The sequence below is a fragment of the Hoplias malabaricus genome, chromosome 12 (assembly GCF_029633855.1).
Source record: "Hoplias malabaricus isolate fHopMal1 chromosome 12, fHopMal1.hap1, whole genome shotgun sequence".
NCBI classification, from domain to species: Eukaryota; Metazoa; Chordata; class Actinopteri; order Characiformes; family Erythrinidae; genus Hoplias; species Hoplias malabaricus.
In genome coordinates, this window is record NC_089811.1 from 38210855 (window position 1) to 38231571 (window position 20717).

Sequence of the window (20717 nt, forward strand, 5' to 3'; positions counted from 1 at the left end):
GACGAGGGAGCAGGGAAAATTCTAAAGTGTCTACCCACAAAAGGTGTAGCAGAATAAGACTCAGTTTATCCCATGTTTTCTGACAGAGGCTGGTCACAAAATGACCTGTGTTGATGTATTTCAGAGTCTGTGGGTTGGTAGGAGCTGCCGATCCCCAAGTTAAAGTGATTTGTTCACTATACAAACTGACAATAGTACATTGTGTAGCAAAACCATAGGAAACCTCACCTTGAGGCCTGAATTGTGCTCATTTTTACAGACACTGTGAAAACACATTGGTAAAATGATTTGGGAATAAACCAATCAGCCATAACATTAAAGCCACTTCATTTCTCTACACTCATTGTCATTTAATCAGCTCCACTGACCACAGACTGTAGAACATCTGTAGAACATACAATGCACACTTCTCCAGTGAGTGAATCCAGCCACTTTAAAGGCGACGTACACGATTAGAATAAAAAAATTCGCTGCTATCCATTCACTTTATGCTCAAAACCAGTCGAATGTGTTTACTAAGCCCCGGTGTCTGTAAATGAGCAATAAACAAATTCTGTGTGGTATGCTAGGCTTTCTCTCTCTCTCTCTCTCTCTCTCTCTCTCTCTCTCTCTCTCTCTCTCTCTCTCTCTCTCATCCTCTCTCTTTCTCTCTCCCTCTCTCTCTCTCGCTCTCTCTCTCTCGCTCTCTCTCTCTCTCTCACACCCTCTCTCTTGCGCTCTCTCTCTCTCACCCTCTCTCTTGCGCTCTCTCTCTCTCACCCTCTCTCTTGCGCTCTCTCTCTCTCACCCTCTCTCTCTCTCTCTCTCTCTCTCTCTCTCATCCTCTCTCTTTCTCTCTCCCTCTCTCTCTCTCGCTCTCTCTCTCTCTCTCTCACACACCCTCTCTCTTGCGCTCTCTCTCTCTCACCCTCTCTTTTGCGCTCTCTCTCTCACACCCTCTCTCTTGCGCTCTCTCTCTCTCACCCTCTCTCTTGCGCTCTCTCTCTCTCACCCTCTCTCTCTCTCTCTCTCGCTCTCTCTCTCTCTCACCCCCTCTCTCTCTCTCTCTCTCTCTCTCTCTCACCCTCTCTCTCTCTCTCTCTCTCTCTCTCTCTCTCTCATCCTCTCTCTTTCTCTCTCCCTCTCTCTCTCACCCTCTCTCTCTCTCTCTCTCTCTCTCTCTCTCATCCTCTCTCTTTCTCTCTCCCTCTCTCTCTCACCCTCTCTCTCTCTCGCTCTCTCTCTCTCTCTCACACCCTCTCTCTTGTGCTCTCTCTCTCTCACCCTCTCTCTTGCGCTCTCTCTCTCTCTCACCCTCTCTCTCTCTCTCTCTCTCTCTCTCTCTCTCTCTCACACCCTCTCTCTTGTGCTCTCTCTCTCACACCCTCTCTCTTGCGCTCTCTCTCTCTCTCACCCTCTCTCTCTCTCTCTCTCTCTCTCTCTCTCTCTCATCCTCTCTCTTTCTCTCTCCCTCTCTCTCTCACCCTCTCTCTCTCTCTCTCTCTCTCTCTCATCCTCTCTCTTTCTCTCTCCCTCTCTCTCTCACCCTCTTTCTCTCTCGCTCTCTCTCTCTCTCTCTCACACCCTCTCTCTTGTGCTCTCTCTCTCTCACCCTCTCTCTTGCGCTCTCTCTCTCTCACCCTCTCTCTCTCTCTCTCTCTCTCTCACACCCTCTCTCTTGTGCTCTCTCTCTCACACCCTCTCTCTTGCGCTCTCTCTCTCTCTCACCCTCTCTCTTGCGCTATCTCTCTCTCACCCTCTCTCTCTCTCTCTCTCTCTTTCTCTCTCACACCCTCTCTCTTTCGCACTCTCTCACTCTTTCACTCTCTCTCTCTTTCTCTCTCTCTCTTCCTCACACCCTCTCTCTCTCTTTCTCTCTCTCTCTTCCTCACACCCTCTCTCTCTCTCTCTCTCACCCTCTTTCTCTCTCTCTCACACCCTCTATCTTGCGCTCTCTCTCTCTCTCTCACCCTCTCTCTCTCTCTTTCTCTCTCTCTCTTCCTCACACCCTCTCTCTCTCTCTCTCTCTCACCCTCTTTCTCTCTCTCTCACACCCTCTATCTTGCGCTCTCTCTCTCTCTCTCACCCTCTCTCTCTCTCTCTCTCTCTCTCTCTCTCTCTCTCTCTCTCTCACACACACCCTCTCTCTTTCGCACTCTCTCTCTCTCTCTCTCTCTCTCTCTCTCTCTCTCTCTCTCTTTCTCTCTCACACCCTCTCTCTTTCGCACTCTCTCTCTCTCTCTCTCTGCTCGTGGCAGAGGCATCTGGAGTTGTTTAGAGAACTCCCAATGCTGAAAAGCACAAACTGATATGAGGATATTGCTCTATTTCTGCTCCATAAGTGGGTAATGTTGACTTATTCTTGCTGTTTCAGATCTCTGAAGGTGAATGTGTCTCCAAACTCAGAAGTTACACTTCAGCTGCATACAAACAACATTCGTTTCTTATTCAAACTCACCATTCCACCTTAAAAGATGCAGCACTTCTGAATGTAAACAACCAGAGAAGACTGAGTTTCCCCACAGTCGTAGATGTCCCCTTTAAAGGGGAATTCCATATTTATGTAATTAGGAGTGATTCCACAGAGACTTCTTTGAATGGGGTCAAAACACAGGGCAACACACAGCCAATCAGATCAGAGATGATTTACATGTACCATCCATGAAAGGTAATAGTTTTAGAGAGGTATGAAGTGGTTGTGGAAATAGTCATTATTAATGTGTTTGGTATATAACACCATACATATCTCTTAAATCGACCTGTGGGAAAGCTTATCTTGAAGAGAAAAGTCAAATCTATAGGCCCTGCACCTAAAATAGATGTGTCTACGTTTTATTTGGGATCGTCCATCACTGTTCAGCCGTACCCTGGCTCTACTTAAACAAACATGTGGCCGTTAGTTGCTCTGACTTCTGAATGGAGCTTTACATGAAAAACATTAGAACCGTAATCTCTGTAGCGCCCAGTGAACCAACTCTTCTTTGATTAGAAGCCTCCATTCAGAGGCGTATGTGTGTGTGTGTGTGTGTGTGTGTGTGTGTGCGTGAGCGCGTGTCATCGTCCAGTCCACACTCTTTCCCTCTGAGTGCACTGATTTCTTTTATCAGCCTCTCAGAGAGAATGCACTTAGAGATGCATTACAGGAACCAAAATGCTTACCAACTTGAAACAATCCATAATTATTGAGGTATTAAATTAATTCACTCTCTTGCACCAACAATTACGAGACGCTTGGAGAGATAATTCGGCATGTAATTCTACTCCGTCTGCAGCTCTCCGCAGCATATAGTGCCTCTGACTTAACCCTGATTTAACAGCACTACGCTGAAGAGCGGTAAATACGGTATTTAGCTGAGGGAGGATTATTAATTATCACCATCATCTGTGTGTGTGTGTGTGTGTGTGTGTGTGTGTGCGTCTCACTGGGCCATAATGAAACGTGATGTGTTGTGGTGGGTGTATGTGTGTGTGTGTGTGGGGGGGGGGTGGATGTGTGAAGGCGGGGGTTCTTGGTGTGAGGGGGCAGTTTATGAATCGCTGGAGGAGCAATGAGACTCCTGCCCCCCAGCGGGTGGTGGTGGAGGGTGAAAGAGAAAGAAGGAAAGAAAGAAAGAAAGAAAGAAAGAAAGAAAGAAAGAAAGAAAGAAAGAACAGCAGAGGAATTTGTGCTTTGGAAAAGAACTCACTGATTGCTGTGGAGGTAAGGAACCAATGGCGGCATCAGAGGTTTAATTTAAAGTGTGTTTCTCACTAGGCTGCTCACAACACTTAATTAAACTCTCCTGTTTTGGCAATGACAAATGCTGCAGAGCAGGAGGATGGCGGCCGGGCTGACGGAGGGGCGGCTGTAATTTCTTTCATGTGTAGCGAGAGCCAGATTCAGGTCAGAAAGAAGAGAATTAAAGAACTAAACAAGATTTCTGCTGGCTGTGGGCCCTGTGACGGGCTTTTCTTTCACATGAATACTCTCTCTTCATTTGCCCTCGTTTGGCGGGAGTTTTGTCATAGATTTATGGGCGTTTGTGGTGCCGCCGTGTTTGCATAGACCTCGCTCTGCTCCACTGTACTTCCCATTTTCAGCTCGCATCAGAGGGGAAATTTCAGCCTGTCAAAGCGGCAAAAGTCACCACCATTTCTTAACTTACAAATCCTACAACACAATGAGCGATCGTCTTTTGTAATGTACGTCTGAAGAGAAGAAAAGGGAGGGTTTCTTCTTTTTTCCTTTTTTTGATAACATGCAAGTTTTGTTCCTGATGCAGGTACATTTGTCATCCGGTCCCCTAACAGTGAGTCTGGGGCTGCAGGGGCCCTGTTCTCTGTAATCACACGCTGACTCCAATATGGGCTGAACATAAGCATGACAAACCTTTAATATAGTCTCGCCTTCTGTACTGTGCAATGCGTCATCTACTTTGTTGAGAGCAGAAACCCATTTGCTATGACACAACAGCTTATTTGGTTTTAATGCGGCTGCAAATCCATCATTCTTGCATTCGGGGCGAGCGGTGTGAAGTTGGAGGCTGCCGTGCCATGGCCCAGGAGCAGTCAGAGCCAGTCACCGATGCCGAGAAAATAGACATCCAGCACAACCTGAGAACCTGCCACACCGTCGCAATCCGAACAGAGACGTGTGCCTGCGAGGCAGGAGCAGCAGCCCGAGCGTTTCACTCAGTAATGCAACACTCACTTTAACTAACACACTTCCTTCACTCTTTATGGACTTTTATGACTTGAGTCAAAGGTATCAGGGCAGAAACATGATTTTATTCCAGACGCGGCCGTGTCGAAGTTTATTGGGAAACCTTACCAGGTTATGAATGAGTCGTGATTTCATGAGTCAGTGGCCATAGAAAAAGACAGGCACCGACAATGCATTTGCCAGGCGTTTAAAACCAAGCCCCTGGGTCAGAGAGACATCTGCGGCCATTAGGTGATACGTGGTTTAAAATCTTGCATCGATTTATTGCCTGTTGGGAGTTTGACTGTAATAGCAATCTTCACCAGGACAAGGAACGTAGTGAACTTATATGATGCACGGCAGCTTGAAACACATGGTAGAACATAATAGCATTTTAAATTTACAGCATTGCAACGTAAGATGACCACAGGGATTGCTTTTCTATGGTAGAAATGACATAGAAAATGACAACACACATGATAAGTCGCTGAAATAAACTGACGATGCCCTCTCTGTCTCATGAAGGTATCTGCTCACACTCTCAGCCAAGTGTTCCAGCATGGAGTGATCTATGCCTAAGTCTTACCCTGTTATCTCTGACTAACTCTGTAATAACTCTCTTCACCAGCATTCATTCATTATCTGTAACTGCTTATCCAGTTCAGGGTCGCGGTGGGTCCAGAGCCTACCTGGAATCATTGGGCGCAAGGCGGGAATACACCCTGGAGGGGGCGCGAGTCCATCACAGGGCAACACACACACTCACACATTCACTCACACGGACTTTTGAGTCTCCAATCCACCTACCAACGTGTGTTTTTGGTGCGTGGGAGGAAACTGGAGCACCCGGAGGAAACCCACGCAGACACAGGGAGAACACACCACACTCCTCACAGACAGTCACCCGGAGGAAACCCACGCAGACACAGGGAGAACACACCACACTCCTCACAGACAGTCATCCGGAGGAAACCCACGCAGACACAGAGAGAACACACCACACTCCTCACAGACTGTCATCCGGAGGAAACCCACGCAGACACAGAGAGAACACACCACACTCCTTACAGACAGTCACCCGGAAGAAACCCACGCAGACACAGAGAGAACACACCACACTCCTCACAGACAGTCACCTGGAGGAAACCCACGCAGACACAGGGAGAACACGCCACACTCCTCACAGACAGTCACCCGGAGCGGGACTCTATCCCACAACCTCCAGGACCCTGTATCTGTGACAGAGACACTACCTGCTACTCCACTGCTCCCTCTTCACCAGCATCCCTCACAGAAATGCCACATGTATTTCACATGTGAAGTATCTACTTACCATGAGACCAGTGTAAAATCATTTGAGTGTGAGCACATTTGGCATGAGGTGCCCTGAAATCATTTTTACAAATACTTTTTTCAACATGGGAGAATGTAAATAATTTGCTTCTTTTTTGGTCACAACTGACAAGAAATATTATGAAAACACATACACACTGAATACGCTCTGAATTTAGCCTATTAGCAGACTAGCATACGAATGGAAAAAAGAAACTCAGCTTCTTTATATTTCTGTACATTGCGTTAAATGACAGTGAAAAGAGAGAGTGGGGGGTGAGAGAGAGAGAGAGGCAGAGGCGCTGGGGTGGAGTTAACCGTGCAGCACTTTTGTGTGTTCACTAGCACAAGCCATTAATCATGAGTGCGCGCGGCGGCCATATTGTTCTGTGTAGCCGCTCTGCCTTCATTACGGAGGCCTAATTAAACAGCTCTGTGAACTGGAATCTGAGATTCCACCGCTACAGATTATCATTAATTATGGTGAAAGTGCTGGAGATGTTGGACTCAATTATCCCCGGCCCAGCCCTGGCAGGAAGTGATTCATGGCCCCCGGCCGGCCGCCTGACACCGGGCCTTGCTTATCACACCTCTCCACTTTTGGAAAATTGGGCAATGCCAGCCAACAAACTAAGAATTATGTGACGCTTTTTTCATTGCAAACATGTTGGAGGGGCAAGGAGCAATTAAGTAGCGAGGGATGTTTCTCAGAGAAATGATGATGAGGGGAGAGAGGAGGATCAGCTTACAGCCTGAGAGTTGTGGCTTGGTTTTGTGTCCATGTGTGTGTGTGTGTGTGTGTGTGTTGTAGGACCCAGTTTGCTGTAAAATATCCTGTGCATTATATATAAAAGCAATGATATTTTTTATGAGATTGTGAGAGATTTATTGGCAGTTTTCATAATAATTATGGCTTGGTTTTAAAATGCAATACTTGGTTACCACCAGCTTTACCTCAGTTCTTGCAAGTGTCTAAAAAATTCACCTTATCAGCATCTCCCTAAGCCAATTAGGAAGCGTCTTCCAGAATCTAGACTGCTGATTGGCTGTGGTCCACAAAGGCATTTCTTCTCTCCCTTGCAATCCTTAACTATCCTCTCCTCGTCCTTTAAGTAATGAATGTTTAAACTTCTTTTACTGGCCTCTGCTGAATTTATTTGTGTACTTCGATATTTAAGACAAATGTTTTTTAAATGTTTGACGTCCATTTCATTTGCTTGGTCTCTCCTGATCCCAATTTTCCAGTTCATCTTTGCAATAACCTGCAAATTCCTCAGTGAACCTAGTAGTTGTGATTTGTAGCATTTCTGTGAAGAGGGAAAGCACTGATGAAGATATCAACCGGATTACACCCCACCCTCATTGGGGTTTGTTTATATGAGCAGTGTATATGGATGTGACCATGGCCCTGTTATATCTTCATATCTGAAGGAATGAAGTGCTGCGTGTTTATAGCTGTCGCAGTGAGATCGCTGCTGGGTTTATTGTAGGGGTCACGGTACCCTGAGGAGACCGGGAATGGTAAAGAAACAGAAGTTCTGACAGTAAGCTCGGGGCCAGAGGAGTTTACATCGCTCCATATTCCACAGTCGGCAGGTGTTTTAATATATATGAAAATTACCCATCCGCTGTGTGGTGGGGAGAACATCGCACAGAACTTTGAGGGCCACAGCAAGAAGAGGAGAGGGATGAACATTCATCCAGCTAAAGGTTTGTTTGTGTACTGTCTCAATCTGTAAATCTGTGTTGAGATTTTACCGTGTAGTTGCTCATTTCATTTTCATAAACGTACTTATTGTTTTAATGATATACAGTCAGTGTTGTATTTGAAATGTAAAGAAATATTTAAAATAATGACAGAGAGCGAATGAGATGTAGTACCAGTGAGTGTGTGTGTGAGAGAGAGTTGTGATTTCAGCAAATGGAAGGAGAGAGGGAGAGACCCCGACAGAACGTATAGCCGCTAAAAGAGAGAGCTGTGTTTCCGACATGTGAGAAAAAGAGCGAGAGAGGATGTGTCTCTGCTGGAGAGCGGTGAAGCTCATTGTGAATGTAATACACTGCTCTCGAGCCATAGGTCAGCTGGCAATCTGAATTTTAAAAGGAATATGAATAATATTCTGTTTTATTTTGAAAATGAACTTTCTGCCCTCTATCATGGATCCAATATATGTCTTAATCTTGGGGGCTCTGCCTGCCAGGGGGTCCTGCACAGGGCCTTTGACTTTGGCTCCTAATAAGGAAATGTGTGCTTTCTCATTTCATCACACGTTGTTATACGCTCCTGCAAACATACGAGCCCACACACTCGCTTTCAAACATACACACACACACACACACACACAAATACATGTTTACACACACACACACACACACTTGCACACACTGGGTAGCCCTGCATCATAATGCACGTGGCAAAGCATGAAAACAGTCTGCTGCTTTATTCATGCGATTAAAATGTCCTTCTCAGATGAAATAAAAAGCAATCTGTTTAGCTGACCTCAGAACAGCAGGTTAAATAACAAACTCACTGAAACTGAGGAGAGATTATGTGCTTCAATGTGTTTATCAAAAGAGAAAAACTACGTGTGTCTTTTTTTGCGCTGCATGAATTTGTGACATCACAAAAAGGGAAGTGTGAATGGAATTAAAAAGGTGGACGGTTTTGCTGAACATGAACAGAGCATAAATGCAATTTATTTTACTGTAGGGGAATGTTCTGTACATACAACTCTCTCTCTCTCTCTCTCTCTCTCTCTCTCTCTCTCTCTCTCTCTGTACCCCTTGTTGCCCCAGGCAGTACATTATAGTGCTACCTTTGCTCCAGCTTTGAATAATGCTGTGTGACATTAAGAGCATTTTGTGCCTTACCACAAAATGCAACGCAGTCATATTTGTGGCCCGAGTTCACAGAGTACTCTGTAACAGTCCCGATTCAAATCCTCTATGAATCAAGCCCAACGCATTAAATACAATTTCACAAGAGCGGCATGAATCATAGACCTCCAAGCCTTTTAGAATATAGTGAAGATTGTTGGTCAGTGTACACTGCCTGGTTTGTGCGCTATGCCGGGATCAGACTACACGATATGTTTGTTTTTCACGACGTTCACTGGCTCAGATTAGTGCTATAAACTTGTGGGTCGGGAGACTGGGGACACTACATGTTTGACACGGACCATTCTCCGTCCACGTCATTGGGTAAGTTCAGAGTTCCTCGGGGAGGAGGGTCAAGAACCTGTCAATCACTGCTACAGAAGCGCTGTGTGGGCTGCTGTCGGTTTTGTTCCTAAAAGAAGAAGAAGAAAACACGACTGTGGACCAGTTCCTGTGTGTTTCCAGGAGGAGAGAACAGACCGTCCCCTGCAAAGAGAACTTGTGGTAATGTGTTACATGTCAAGAGCATTCCCTCAGTTTCATTTTTCCACCTGACACTGGAAATCAGGCTAAATTTGTGTAGCCTGATCCTGGCGCCTTACTATTTCTGTTGTTTTTGCCCTTGGCTTCCAGTGTAACTGTGCTCTCAGGAGCGATGGAGTGGCATATGTGATTGTGTTGTCCAGAGCGAATCCACCTGACCTCGCTAGTGCTCTTGTGGCTGAATGCCATCAGACCCTCACAGAAAGTCTAGAGAAAAGACAGAGGTGTGGTAAACATCTATACACTACACATGCTGTAGACAGATGAGAGAGAATCTATGAGGGTCTATGGGTGTCGAACTGGGCCTCAGTGACCCCTAGATGCTCCAGATTTTTGCTCCAACTTTGCAACACAAAGTTGTGGTCCATGTGGAGGTCTCTGAAGACTGAAGAACACCTGCTTTTCTTTTTTGGCACCGCTTCATAGAGCCCTTTTGGTGTCTTTGATTTTCAAGTTCACAGGGAGACGTTTTTACATTTACAGGTGTTACTCGAGAAGATGTTTCTGACGGTAAATAATTTCTCAGTAAGCTCACTAAACGCTCCAATATCTCTGAAGAATGCTGGCGGTAAATAATGCTGTAGTCTGCTCTCCTCCCTCCCTTCACCCCCTTAAAAAAATAGAAAATAACAGGCACTTAGCTTTGAGTGACACTAATTTTTACTACATGAAACTGAAGAAACCCTCTTATTTCCGAGCTTCTGTCTGTCAGCCGATTACAAAAGACAGACTGGGTCACGTCCGCGAGGTGCCACATCCGTTACGGTGTCAGATGACTGCATTTGATATGACGCAGCGTTAGGAGCGGCCTGACCGAGGAGAAGAGAGGAAATGAGAGGAGGAGAGAGAGGGGACCTGTCAAAGCTACAGCGTTCATGCAACATCATTTGAGCCTCTGATCCGGGGCCTTGGATTCTGTCATGCTGCCGAGCATTCCAGTCAACACAAATAAACGCCCAACCACCAAGAGCCGCAGTGGCAGAGAGGGATGCGGCCTGGCGGCAGCCATTACTTTTATTCCAGCCCTTACACATGACATGATGTGAAAAACGAGCTGGCGTCTCGTCGAGTGCCTATTAGTGAGTGCTCTCTCTCTCTCTCTCTCTCTCTCTCTCTCTCTCATCTGCCTCCTCTCTACATGTGATGGCAGATGCTCCTGCCGAGTCATTCACTTTTATGGGCGTTTGACTGCCACACACACTTAAATACAGGGCTCGCCTCTGCACAAGAAGCAGAAAAAAAAAAGAAAGAAAATGACGGCTGGTGCTCAGAGTTCTATACCCCCACAGGCGGCAGCTCTGAGGACCCGGGACCACTGTCACTTCCCAATACATCTCTGGAGAAGACACTGACATAGGCCCACAGTGAAATAATGTAGAAATTAACAAGAATGGGAAGCGAACGTAACATTATCAGTTGTCTAAAAGCCAATTTCTCACTTGGTAGAATATCTGTTTCAGTGACGTGATGCTGCAATGAATTCATCTGGAAAAACGAGACCACCAAACACAGCTCGAGCAATGACAAGACGTAAAGACTGAAGAGCTCGCTTTGGCTAGAAGGCTCATCTAGCCTCATCTGGCAAAGATGCTATTTTGTATGTTTATATGTATACACACACACACAGTCTGTACATTCTCAGTATGGATATAATGTTCTGCAGGTAGTATTATTATTATTGTAGTTGCTATGAAAACTAAACCATTCTTAATTAGAAAATGTTTTAAATAAAAGAATATAATACATTTTATATGTGTTTTACATTCCTATACCGAGAATTTACTGAATGCTATCTATATTCTTTTACATGCAATCCAATGGACAAATCAGTGTTCGGTGAATGCCAGGAGTCCCGACTGAATTTGACAGCTGTAAATTTGGTGGAGGAGGGATAATGCTATGGGGTTGGGTTGTTTTTCAGGAATTGAATTAGGTCCCTTGCAGTGAAAAAAAAACTGAAACACCATACCAAGACATTTTGAACAATTGTAAGCCTCCAACATTGTGGTAAATATTTGGGGAAGGCTCTTCTCTGATCCAGCGTAGCTGTGCCCCTGTGCACAAAGCAAGGTCCATAAAGGCATAGTTGGGTAAGACTGGCGGCCCGTACAGACACCTGACCTCAATCCCATTGAACAATTTTAAGATGAAGAACAGAGACTGGCCGGGCTCCCTAATCTAACATCAGTGACTGACCTCACAAACGCTCCTCTGAAAGAATGGGCAAAAGTTCAGACGAAGTCTTCCTTGAAGAGTGGAAGCTGTTTTAGCCAAAATGGGATTGTGAATGGGATTTCTTAAAATGTCCCGTAGCTGTGATGTGTAAATAGGTTCAGATATTCAGGTGCTGAATAAAATACTGAAAGAACTAAATATATTTCTCTTTTTTCTCTGTTTTCCAGTTATTCAGCTTTCAGTGTTGTGTTTATTCCTTCGTCACCTCAAGCTTTGGCTGAATTCATTGTGAATTCTTTAATGGATCTTTTCACAGGACATCCTGATAATTGTAGTCTGTATTATTTTGGATGGTCCACATCAATGCAGATCACTTGCTCACATCGCTCATCAAAGATCAGTCTTCTTTGGTGGTCTACCATTTTTAGTTGACAACTAGGTCCCTGCTGAACATGAAAAATCCAGTAAAGTTGCTGATCAAAATTGTCGTTTTAATTTGACTTTAATTTTTTTAAAGTCTCTAAAATCTATGAAATGTATTAGACATCATTGCTTTCAGTCTTTTTCATAATGACTGTATCTTCATGCCTGATATTATATTATTTGTAACTGCAAGGATATTTTGGTGTCCAGCAAAAATGTACTTCTTGCCACTGATTAATCGACAGCATCAAAATGACCTGAAAATCACCAGAACTTTTGACTGAAAGCTGTTATCCAGAGTGTCTGTTTTAATTACATTGATAGACCATGGTGCTCCTTCCCAAGCTGGTAACTGGACCTTAGTCTATCCTGTGGATGACAATGGTGTTATCTCTGCGACTTCAGGTTTGCCCCAAACATTAAAATGTTCAAAGCTAAACTAAAGACCTGGGGTCTCCTCCGGCACGGTGGCACAGCAGGTAGTGTCTCTGTCACAGCTCCAGAGTCCTGGAGGTTGTGGGTTTGATTCTCGCTCCGGGTGACTGTCTGTGAGGAGTGTGGTGTGTTCTCTCTGTGTCTGCATGGGTTTCCTCCGGGTGACTGTCTGTGAGGAGTGTGGTGTGTTCTTCCTGTGTCTGCGTGGGTTTCCTCCGGGTGACTGTCTGTGAGGAGTGTGGTGTGTTCTCCCTGTGTCTGCGTGGGTTTCCTCCGGGTGACTGTCTGTGAGGAGTGTGGTGTGTTCTCCCTGTGTCTGCGTGGGTTTCCTCCGGGTGACTGTCTGTGAGGAGTGTGGTGTGTTCTCCCTGTGTCTGTGTGGGTTTCCTCCGGGTGACTGTCTGTGAGAAGTGTGGTGTGTTCTCCCTGTGTCTGCGTGGGTTTCCTCCGAGTGACTGTCTGTGAGGAGTGTGGTGTGTTCTCCCTGTGTCTGCGTGGGTTTCCTCCGGGTGACTGTCTGTGAGGAGTGTGGTGTGTTCTCCCTGTGTCTGTGTGGGTTTCCTCCGGGTGACTGTCTGTGAGGAGTGTGGTGTGTTCTCTCTGTGTCTGCGTGGGTTTCCTCCGGGTGACTGTCTGTGAGAAGTGTGGTGTGTTCTCCCTGTGTCTGCGTGGGTTTCCTCCGGGTGACTGTCTGTGAGGAGTGTGGTGTGTTCTCCCTGTGTCTGTGTGGGTTTCCTCCGGGTGACTGTCTGTGAGGAGTGTGGTGTGTTCTCTCTGTGTCTGCGTGGGTTTCCTCCGGGTGATTGTCTGTGAGGAGTGTGGTGTGTTCTCTCTGTGTCTGCGTGGGTTTCCTCCGGGTGACTGTCTGTGAGGAGTGTGGTGTGTTCTCTCTGTGTCTGCGTGGGTTTCCTCCGGGTGACTGTCTGTGAGAAGTGTGGTGTGTTCTCCCTGTGTCTGCGTGGGTTTCCTCCGGGTGACTGTCTGTGAGGAGTGTGGTGTGTTCTCCCTGTGTCTGCGTGGGTTTCCTCCGGGTGACTGTCTGTGAGGAGTGTGGCGTGTTCTCTCTGTGTCTGCATGGGTTTCCTCCCGGTGACTGTCTGTGAGGAGTGTGGTTTGTTACGCTCCAAAAACACACGTTGGTAGGTGGATTGAAGACTCAAAAGTGTCCGTAGGTGTGAGTGTGTGAGTGACCGTGTGTGTGTGTTGCCCTGTGAAGGATTGGCGCCCCCTCCAGGGTGTGTTCCTGACCTGCGCCCAATGATTCCAGGTAGGCTCTGGACCCACCACTGCCCTGAACTGGATAAGGGTTACAGACAATGAATGAATAAATGAATGTAGATCTATTTATTTTATTTTTATTATTTCTATTTTAATAAATGGCTTTTGGTTTTATTGTAGAATTTTTTTTGTCTTTTATATTTTAATTTGTTTTAATTCTACATGAATAGCTTTTAAAAAAAAATGTATTATACAATCTGTTTTAATTCTATTTTGATTTCTTTTTAATTGATTTTATTATCTTTACATTTTTAATTTTCTACTGTAATCTTCTGTACTGCTTTGTACTGCAATTTGAATTGCCATTGTGTACAAAAGGTGCTCTATAAAAAAAACTTTCCTTGATGTTGGCACCGTTTGTAAGCGTTTCTACAGACAGATATTTTGCCAAGAAACAAAGCATCAGATTATATACATTATATTGATAAAATCATGCATGTTGTATTTAATTTAATTGTGACATGACAGTTTTATCACAGCTGATGTTCAACATCTGAAAATGTCTTTTTGGCACAAAATATTTCATTAGTAATTTTGTTTCATGGCGAGGACGATTGTGTCGTGAGGTATTTATTTGCTTTTTTGTTGTTTCCATTGGTTTTCTGAGTTTTACATTGATTTCACAGTCTGGTGTGTGCCACATGCAGAAAATAAGCTTGGAGTGTGTACTCTGCAGGCAGTTCCTCCGTGCTGTGTTCTGTGCTGTTTGTGCAGCATGTGTGAAAGCTCTAACCTGTTAACATGGGCACTGAAATGTGGGGTGTGTAAAACAGGTCGTGTCAGACCATCCAAGACAACACTGTGCTCAAATCAAACCGGCAAAACCCAGAGGACCTTTTCCATAGCTTTCACATTGCTCATCGAAGGCTCCTAAGGAGAAAGAGCCAAAGACAAAAAGAAGACCTGAGAAAAGCATGGCTTTGGTGCAATTACAATGGTATCTACATTGAGAAAGCTGGACTGATAAAAGGTGGAGATGCCAATGTTAGTTCAGGAGCTGATAACTGAGCTTTATATTCTCAGCAAATCCGAGCAGAGTGTGAGCCTTTAGTGAGATCTCCACTAAATCTTGAGAGGAGACACATGAGAGTCCTGGAATCATTTCTCAGGAGAATTATCCGAGCAGCAGGAGACAAATCTGGAGAGATATCAAGGACATACTTTCTTTCTTATGGCAGTGTTTCATAATATACTTTGATGGATACTACTGTGAATGTAGATTTTGTGGTACATTTATTCTTAATCTAATCTGAACAGTCTGCCTCTCTCTCTCTCTCTCTCTCTCTCTCTCTCTCTCTCTGCGCTGTTTTAAAAGCCTGTGAAGCTAACGGGACAAGCGTTTTAGCACATCACAGCCTGGCCTCCTCACACACTCTGAATAATGGCCATTAAAACCCACTCTGGGCCGGCGCTGAAGGGAAATCAATGCATCTCCCCTATCAGTGCCACAGTGTCACATTATAGTGGCTGGAATTGACACAGTCAATGAAGGAGTGTTTCCCCTCTGCAGCGCGGTACTCTATTGAATCTGACAGTTGTCACAGACACAGACTCACAGCTGGGGGGGGGGTAAGAGGGGGGCCGCTGGGAAACTTAGCGGTTTCCATGTTATACTGATCTAGCATCAGCTCCACCCACTCAGATCTAGAGCTTAGCTCATAGGAGAAGCTGTAAACACTGATCTTAGAGCAGGTCAAATCATGGTGTGTTGGGTAGAGGAAGCTGTGTGGGACATTTTCACACTTTGCCCCCCCCCCCTGTCACAAAGGAGTGAGGAAGAGATCAAATTCACAGTCTCTCAGCACCATAGCACTGTCAGCACCTCCTAATAAACACCTGTCCATCAGAGAGAGAGAGCGAGAGAGAGAGAGAGAGAGAGAGAGAGGGAAGAGATGAGGACCCTCTGAATGAGTGAGTTCTCAGTAGAGAAAAGTAATGTAGAGAGCCAGCCATCAGCTCAAGTGTTATAGAATATTAAAATAATGCTCTGTGTGTGTGTGTGTGTGTGTGTGAGAGAGAGAGAGAGAGAGAGAGAGAGAGAGAGAGGGAAGAGATGAGGACCCCTTTGAATGAGTGAGTTCTCAGTAGAGAAAAGTAATGTAGAGAGCCAGCCATCAGCTCAAGTGTTATAGAATATTAAAATAATGCTGTGTGTGTGTGTGTGTGTGTGTGTGTGAGAGAGAGAGAGAGAGAGAGAGAGAGAGAGAAAGAGTATAGAGTACAGAGGCACTAGCAGCTGTAATCAGCCATCATTTTTTAAAAATTCATATAAACTGTGATGACAGCAGATTAATTTTATATTTTATTGAATAATTTGCTTGAGCATGAAATGGCTGCATCACCTGTGTCTCACAGTGTAACCCAACCCTCATCCTGTGACAGTGTGCAAAAGACTACAATGAAAAATACTGACTAAAATATCTCACTGAGAGTTTTTAGATTGGAATATTTATACATTTTTCTCTAAATATTCTGCCTTTATTCTTGGACGTTTCTGACTCAGGTGGTCACATGTCAATCAAGTGTAAACAGGTCTGATGCCCACTCAGTCAGGCGTCGTTAATTCAGTGTGACTCAGAGCTGCTGAGTGAGGCAGTGGGAGCTGGGGGGTGGGGGGGGCTCATACACAATCGACAAAGTGAAATTAAACCACCCCCTCCATTGTCAACAAATTAAACCGGACTTTTACCTATGACATGGACTGGATATTAGTTGGTGGACTATTTTCAGTCTTGCTGTAACATTCAAGGCATTAAAAACTCCAGCAGTACTGCTTTGTCTGATCCACTCAGACGCAACAGACCACTTTCACCCCAGCGTCCCTGCAGTGGTGAGACTCATTCGCCATCCAGATCACAATTATTATACAAATAATACATGTAGACCATCTCTATTCTGATTTGCTTAAAGGTTCTGACCGCACTCAGATCAGTAAAGCAGTCTGGGTGTCTGTACCAGCACAACACTAAAGCACCACCACGTGAGTGTCACTACAGTACTGAGAATGAGCAGCCATTCAAATAATACATGTCTCTGATGGTCCTGTGGAAGCCTTGACCATTAAAACAGGGAAACGTGGGGCTAACAAAGTATACACAGCAACAGATGAACTACGAACTGCAACTATATAATCAGTAGAGCACATCCAGAGGTGGGGAGAGCAGTCAAAAATTGTACTCAAGTAAGAGATTTGTTACTTTAGAGTAATCGGGATCGAGTAAAAGTAAGAAGTAGTCACCCAATTAATTACTTGAGTAAGAGTAAAAATGTACTAAGTGAAAAAACTACTCAAGTACTGAGTAACTGCTGAGTAACCTCTTTGTTTAATAATCAGGACGTCATATAATATACACCTGAATATAAATATAAAACAGCAATGAACAAATTCAGAGCCGGAAAATATCTCTCAAACAACTAAAACAATGATAAATTAAATCTTTATAAAGAAACATTAATTAAATTCAGCCCCAAAACTTAATAACGAAACAGTGGGATCAATAGGTGGAGGTTACAAAGAATAAGAACAAGAAGAAAAAGGAAGTCTGTACATAACGCTGTTGTCTCTGCCATTGTACGGTGTTCTTTTCTGCCTGTGTTTTCCGCTGGGGGTTTGTGTGGGGTCACGTGACGGCTCGGCTCTGTTTGATTGGTGAAACGGAGTCGAACGTCGCTAGTGGCTACATTTCATTGGTGAGACACAGTCATGTGACAGAGCCTCTGGTAGAAGTCTCAACAAAACAAAACAAAGAGATCGTGCCTTGGACGATTGATAGAAACAAGTAGTGAGTAGCGAGCAGAATGTAGCTCAATGTAACAGAGTAAAAGCACCGCTAAATCTTCACAATTTTAAAACTAATGCTGCTTAAGTACAGTTTAAGTACAATTTATCCAAAAAGTTACTCAAGTAAATGTAACAGAGTAAATGTGTGTTTACAAACACACCTCGGGGCACATCACCTGGGTAAAGAGTGTTTTGGCTGATCAGTGTATATCCAATGTACAATAAATAAAACACACGTGAGCAGAAAGGCTTCTATTAAATGATTAAAACACAATGTACCAACTTTTACAAGCAAGAGTCTCCTCTCACAATTAAAGCTGCTTACAGTATCAGCCGGCCCTGAACCCCCCCTGAAACTCTTTCAATGATTTATTCGCTGTGTTAGTTTTGTGTTCCTACTCTATCCTCTAATGAAAAGAAGGAAATATTGCAGATTCCTGAAGGGCACACAAGGTTCCCAGGATTTGAACAAAACCTCCCTGACTGACCGTGTTCTGGACGCTGTATCTGCACGCGGCTCTGTGAATAGCCTGGGTGATATATTTAGTGTCTTTAGTGCCTGCTGCCCAGAGTAGATAACTACACATGCCAACTATGCAGAAATCTGTGCAGTTGAACAACTAATCTCCTGAGGCAGAGCAAAGTCCTGAGAAATGCAGGAGAACACACGTTTCTCTCTGTCTTTCTCCTTTTAAATACACTCAGCTGTCACTTCATTAGAGACTCTGTGAGTCTGGAGCCCCTCTGTTGCCGTGCAGTTTGTGTTCCACATCTCCTTTCATCATGAGTCCATCGCTGAGCCGAGGATCGCTATTGTCTGGATATTTTTGGGGAGTAGACTACTCTCCACTAATGTGTTTAAAAACTCCAGCAACATTCCTGTGCCATTTCAATGAGGTTCAGCCACACTGTCATCAGCAGTCCTCTGGTCAGATGCTGATTGGAGGAGAGAGGGGGCTGATCAGTTCAGTTGTGTAGATGGAGAGATGGAAAATAAAACATGTGGTGATCCCACTTGAAATGACATAAAGGGAAATTCAAATGTAGACATAATTAATTATTGAGATGTACAGAAAGGTCACAGCTTGGTTGTATGAATCAGATATTGTCACACACACAATGATTTAAATTCTGTGATTTTGATGACACAGAGAAACTAAGCTAGAATTCTGTACACGTGAAGACACAACGTGGCCATTCTTCATGTCATTACAGCCCTCAAACAATGTTTAACACAGCGCCACCCCTCCTTCACCTACTGCTACAAGCGCAGAGAGCGACTATGACCTGCTCCCAGCGCCAAACTGTTTTCACCTGGAGCCTGTTAAAGCACATAACTGATATCATATGGACGTCTTCTCGTATCTTGTTTACGCTTATTGCCCATAAATTTGAGACGTTCTCATAAAAGTAGAACTGTGTTTAAAACATTCAGTTCAGGCCTAGAGTTATTTATATTCTCTCTATAATTTTTAGTAATTATTTTAGATCATTTTGTGTTAAGAATGCAAATTAAAAGTAAAATAAAAAGCAACAAAAACATGCAAAAATTCAAGCAAGGTTTTGCCATATGCCCCCAGCACAGAGGAAGAACCAGGGGCCACATGTTTCTGTGGTAAAAATCATAGGTGGTACTTGGAGGCTTATATATTATGCCTTAAAACAGAACAAATCTATGCATGATTTTGCAGCACTTTTCCTTGATGGAACTCATAATGAATGCAGTGAAAGCGAGTTTTCTCGCTTTATTTTCACTTTATTTTTGTTAAATAATAAAGCTCTCCATAAAAGTTGCCATAATGTGATAAAGAAGCAGGAGAACATTTGAATTACAGTTATATCTTAGAGAAAAAAACAACAACCTATATTTGTTTGGGGGTTAGGGGCCTTGCTCAAGGGCACTTTCCTTGCCGGTCCCCAGAACTGAACCTCCAGCCTCAAGCTCACTTCTCTAACCTCAAGGCCACACCTGCCCCTGTGTAGTGTGTAACACTGCTACCCTTGAAGCTTTCATAAATGTATTTGTGTAGTATTTTTACAAACAAATTGGTGTCACAAACAACTTTACATGAAAAATAAAAATAATACAACCTAATTGGAAGTGCATAACCCCACTTGAGCAAGCCATAAGTGGCAGGGGCAAGAAGAAACTCCCTCGAAGCTGGGAGAAGAAACCTTGGGAGGAACCTTGGGAGGTCAAACAAGTTATAGACAACAGAGTTTTGATTTGAAACTGTGGGTAAAAGCAGCCATGGAGTCTGGATAAGTGATGGAGGTCTTTAGTAAATGTCTGTGTTTAATAAGCCCCATCAAATATCCAACATCTGCCGCATGGGGATGACCATCTTATCCTTGGGGTAGATTCCCAACACTGTTTGGACCTAGTGCTGTAAAATAATTAATGAAAATTTTAAGTTGCTTCAGATGTGTGAAACATGCCTAGCTGTGTATTGTCCATAGCAGTTGGTCTCTGGACACACGCTCAGAGTTCCCAGGTTTACAGCTCTCTCGTTCCAGACATTAAAACCCTGTACTGCACAATAAACAATCCAGCATCTACCTCCAGCTTTGCCCTTCCTCCACAATGAGACATGAAGGGAGAAGAAAGTCCTGCAGGAGCGTGGTGGTCCACTGAGCTCTGCGTGCCCCCCGCTGCTGCCCCCTCCATCCTCCACCTCAGCCCCCGGTTCAATCTAATCTGGGAGATGAAACGCTGGAGCTGGGGACAGAGTCCCATAGCACAGTGCTCCACCATGACACCAGGAGCACAGCGGAGACGCGGGGGTTTGATCCCTCCATCAGAGGAGAGACCGCCTCCCTCTTTTCTCCACCACTCCACTGATGGAGCCGCTCCCATGAATGCCCCTCGACCCTTGCCCCCTCTTTCTTTCTGCAGCTCTCCTTTTGCTACATATTCTCTCCTTTGCTCTCCTTCACTTTTTTATTGTCTCTCTTCATTTTCCCCCATCTCTCTCTCTCTCTCTCTCTCTCTCTCTCTCTCTGTTCTCTTTCACCTCTGTCAGTTTTCCTTGAGTACACAAACACAGGGTCTCTCTGGACCTCATGCCATTAGAAACCCACCAGTGCAGCAAAGTAGACCCACAGTCTCCAGTGAGTTTTTCTTATGAATCGTGTTTCCTCACAGGTCACTACAAGCGCTGCAAGCCACACTCACTGACCACTGTGTTTTCTCTATTTAGTCCAGTACTTGAA

The 20717-nt window shown here is 44.6% G+C and overlaps 1 protein-coding gene across 1 annotated transcript in view; it reads left to right on the forward strand.

Moving 5' to 3' along the window:
- The first annotated feature begins 3772 nt into the window (after positions 1-3772).
- Positions 3773-20717, forward strand: part of LOC136710443 (hyccin 2-like) — a 54489-nt gene continuing 37544 nt past the window's right edge. The window contains exons 1-3 of the mRNA XM_066685941.1: positions 3773-3862; positions 4408-4653; positions 9503-9636. Coding sequence (XP_066542038.1) covers positions 3773-3862; positions 4408-4653; positions 9503-9636 — 470 coding nt within the window. The remainder of the gene's footprint in view (positions 3863-4407; positions 4654-9502; positions 9637-20717) is intronic.